Consider the following 2,352-nt stretch of genomic DNA (forward strand, 5'->3'; position numbering starts at 1 on the left):
TTTTATTTAACATTTTTATAAAATCATCTAATATATACACGGGTTTTAGCATAGTCATAAAGAATTAATTTCAAGTCTACCGTCGAAACAAACAAACAAACTATATCTCCAGCCATCAAAGTAGACTTGTATCAATCAAAAATCAATTAAAAAAACGATTTTAAATATTTACAGTCAATACAAAATACATGCTCAAACACGTACGCACAAAGTTAAAATTATAAAACAATACAAAAAATAAAATAAAAAAATAATGGAAATAATATCACACACACACATACATACGCAACTTGTATGTATCATCGGCAAAAGATATTTCTAAGCTCCCTGTTTGCAACCACAAGGTCCATAGTACAATCCATATTAACATGCTTATACCTCCTCACAAATATTAATATCTTAAACTTTCCAGTCAACCTTGACCGACTTCTCAGAGGCAAAACCCCACCGTTAATATCACTCCTTAACTCCGACAACGTTGTAACATTCGAAGACGACATAGTCACAGGAACAATAAACTTCCTCGTATCTCTACCTTTCACTCTGTCGTCCCAAACCACCCCTTCACCGACCTTCTGTTCCCGGTAGTAGAAGTTCACGGTGGTGCTCCGGTACCGGAACCGTCGGAAGTTTCGGTTTCTGATACCGATTTCTGTGTTCATTATTATGTCAAATGAAGGATTTGTTGAGTTGACAACGTTGAAAGTTCCAAAAGTGGCCGACCGGACACGGAACCTAGTAATAGAAAATATGATAAATAATTAAATATTAAACATATAAACATGTTACTGTAGGCAAATTAGTAATCGCAGCAAAAAATGATGTAGTCTATATGTTTGTCAATTTGATCGACTTCCTCTTTAGAATTTAGAATGTATAGTTAAAGATGAGGTTTATAGTCACATGATGAAACCGATTATGGAGAGAGAAAGGCACACAAAAACAATATATTTGTGTGATTTGATGTTAATTTAATTTCTCTTAACATGTAACACTTCGGAGAAAACCCTTTATTAATTAATTAAAGTTAATATGTTAATTTAATTTCTCTCAATATACGTTTCGGAAAAAACTCTTTATTAATTAATTAAAGTTAATATGTTAATTTAATTTCTCTCAATATACACTCCAGAGAAAACCTTTTATTAATTAATTAATGTAATTTCTCTCGATATACACTCCAGAAAAAACCCTTTATTAATTAATTAAACACTTTATTAATTAATTAAAGTTATTAATATGGTATTTCTAACAATTATCAAATTAATCTACACTCCGTAGAAAACCTTTTATTACTCAATTTTTTTTTTTTTATCCATTTTTATATGTTTTACAAAAATATAATTAATAGTACGGTTATATAGATATCAAAATAATCAAGACGATCTCAACTTTAAGATTTCAGCTTTAGTTTAGAGCTGAGCTGAGTCGGGTCGGTTGGATGTAAAGTTCGAGTCGAGCAAGCCTTGGCTCGCTAACAACCTTAAATTCCCGCTACATCGTGCGGACACTCGACTAGTATATAATGAGGTATAATTAATATTTTAATCTATTACTATATAAATGATTATAATGAACATATATAAATAAATACATATTATTGTATTTATTCTTATACCTGGGAGTACGAAAGTTGCCGGCGGTTAGAGCTAGTACGAGGATGATTCCTATAGCGAAACCGGCAATGATGAGGATGGAGATGAGGTGGCGTTGGCGTCTTTTCCGGCGAGTTTCGTTGGCTACGGCTTGAAGATCTTCGTTGACGTGACCGTAAGGGTTAGTTGGAACCATTTTTTTTTTGTTGATGATATTTGGAATTGTAATTAGTGACTATAATAAAAATATATATAATGGTGGAGATGAGATGACACGGGTTTGTAAATTGGTGTTTTCGTGGCGTTTATCTTTGTTGACTGTTCTTACACCTATATTCTAGATGTTTTGATTTTTCTTTGGCTGCTGGCTTTGTTTATGTTGTATATTGTAGTTATATCAACAACTTTGTTAATTTTTTGTTAAAAAAAAAACATATGATATATACTTTCATCTCTTTTAAGCTTTTCTATTTGTCTTTTATTAATGAAATTCAATTGATTATCCTTGGGTTTGGCTCGTCTCAAACTCTTTTTCTAAAGTTTAGTTTGACTCGATCGTTGTTTATTTTAAACTTGGGCCCTCATTGTTTATCATTTATTAATTAATCTATATATATATTTTTTAATTATTCATATATTTTCAAGAAAAACTTTAGTAAGTTCGGCTTGAGCTTGAGTAGTACCTTAAAACTATCCCCATCAACAATCTCACAATCTCAATCTCACATTATAAAATTAACTTCTCTCTCTTCAATCT

The 2,352-nt window shown here is 31.2% G+C and overlaps 1 protein-coding gene across 1 annotated transcript; it reads right to left on the reverse strand.

Annotated features, from left to right (window-relative positions):
• Window positions 1–270: 270 nt before the first annotated feature.
• On the reverse strand, window positions 271–1,795 carry LOC143550034 (late embryogenesis abundant protein At1g64065-like). Its single transcript, XM_077040772.1, has 2 exons — window positions 1,619–1,795; window positions 271–735 (listed from the first exon to the last, which is right to left on the reverse strand). The coding sequence occupies exons 1-2, from the start codon at window positions 1,789–1,791 to the stop codon at window positions 300–302; spliced, it is 609 nt and encodes a 202-aa protein (XP_076896887.1). The 5' UTR covers window positions 1,792–1,795; the 3' UTR covers window positions 271–299.
• Between the last annotated feature and the right edge of the window lie 557 nt (window positions 1,796–2,352).

The sequence above is a fragment of the Bidens hawaiensis genome, unplaced genomic scaffold (genome assembly GCF_021521415.1).
Source record: "Bidens hawaiensis isolate Kalapana, Puna unplaced genomic scaffold, B.hawaiensis_p1.1 tig00015918_1, whole genome shotgun sequence".
NCBI lineage: Eukaryota > Viridiplantae > Streptophyta > Magnoliopsida > Asterales > Asteraceae > Bidens > Bidens hawaiensis.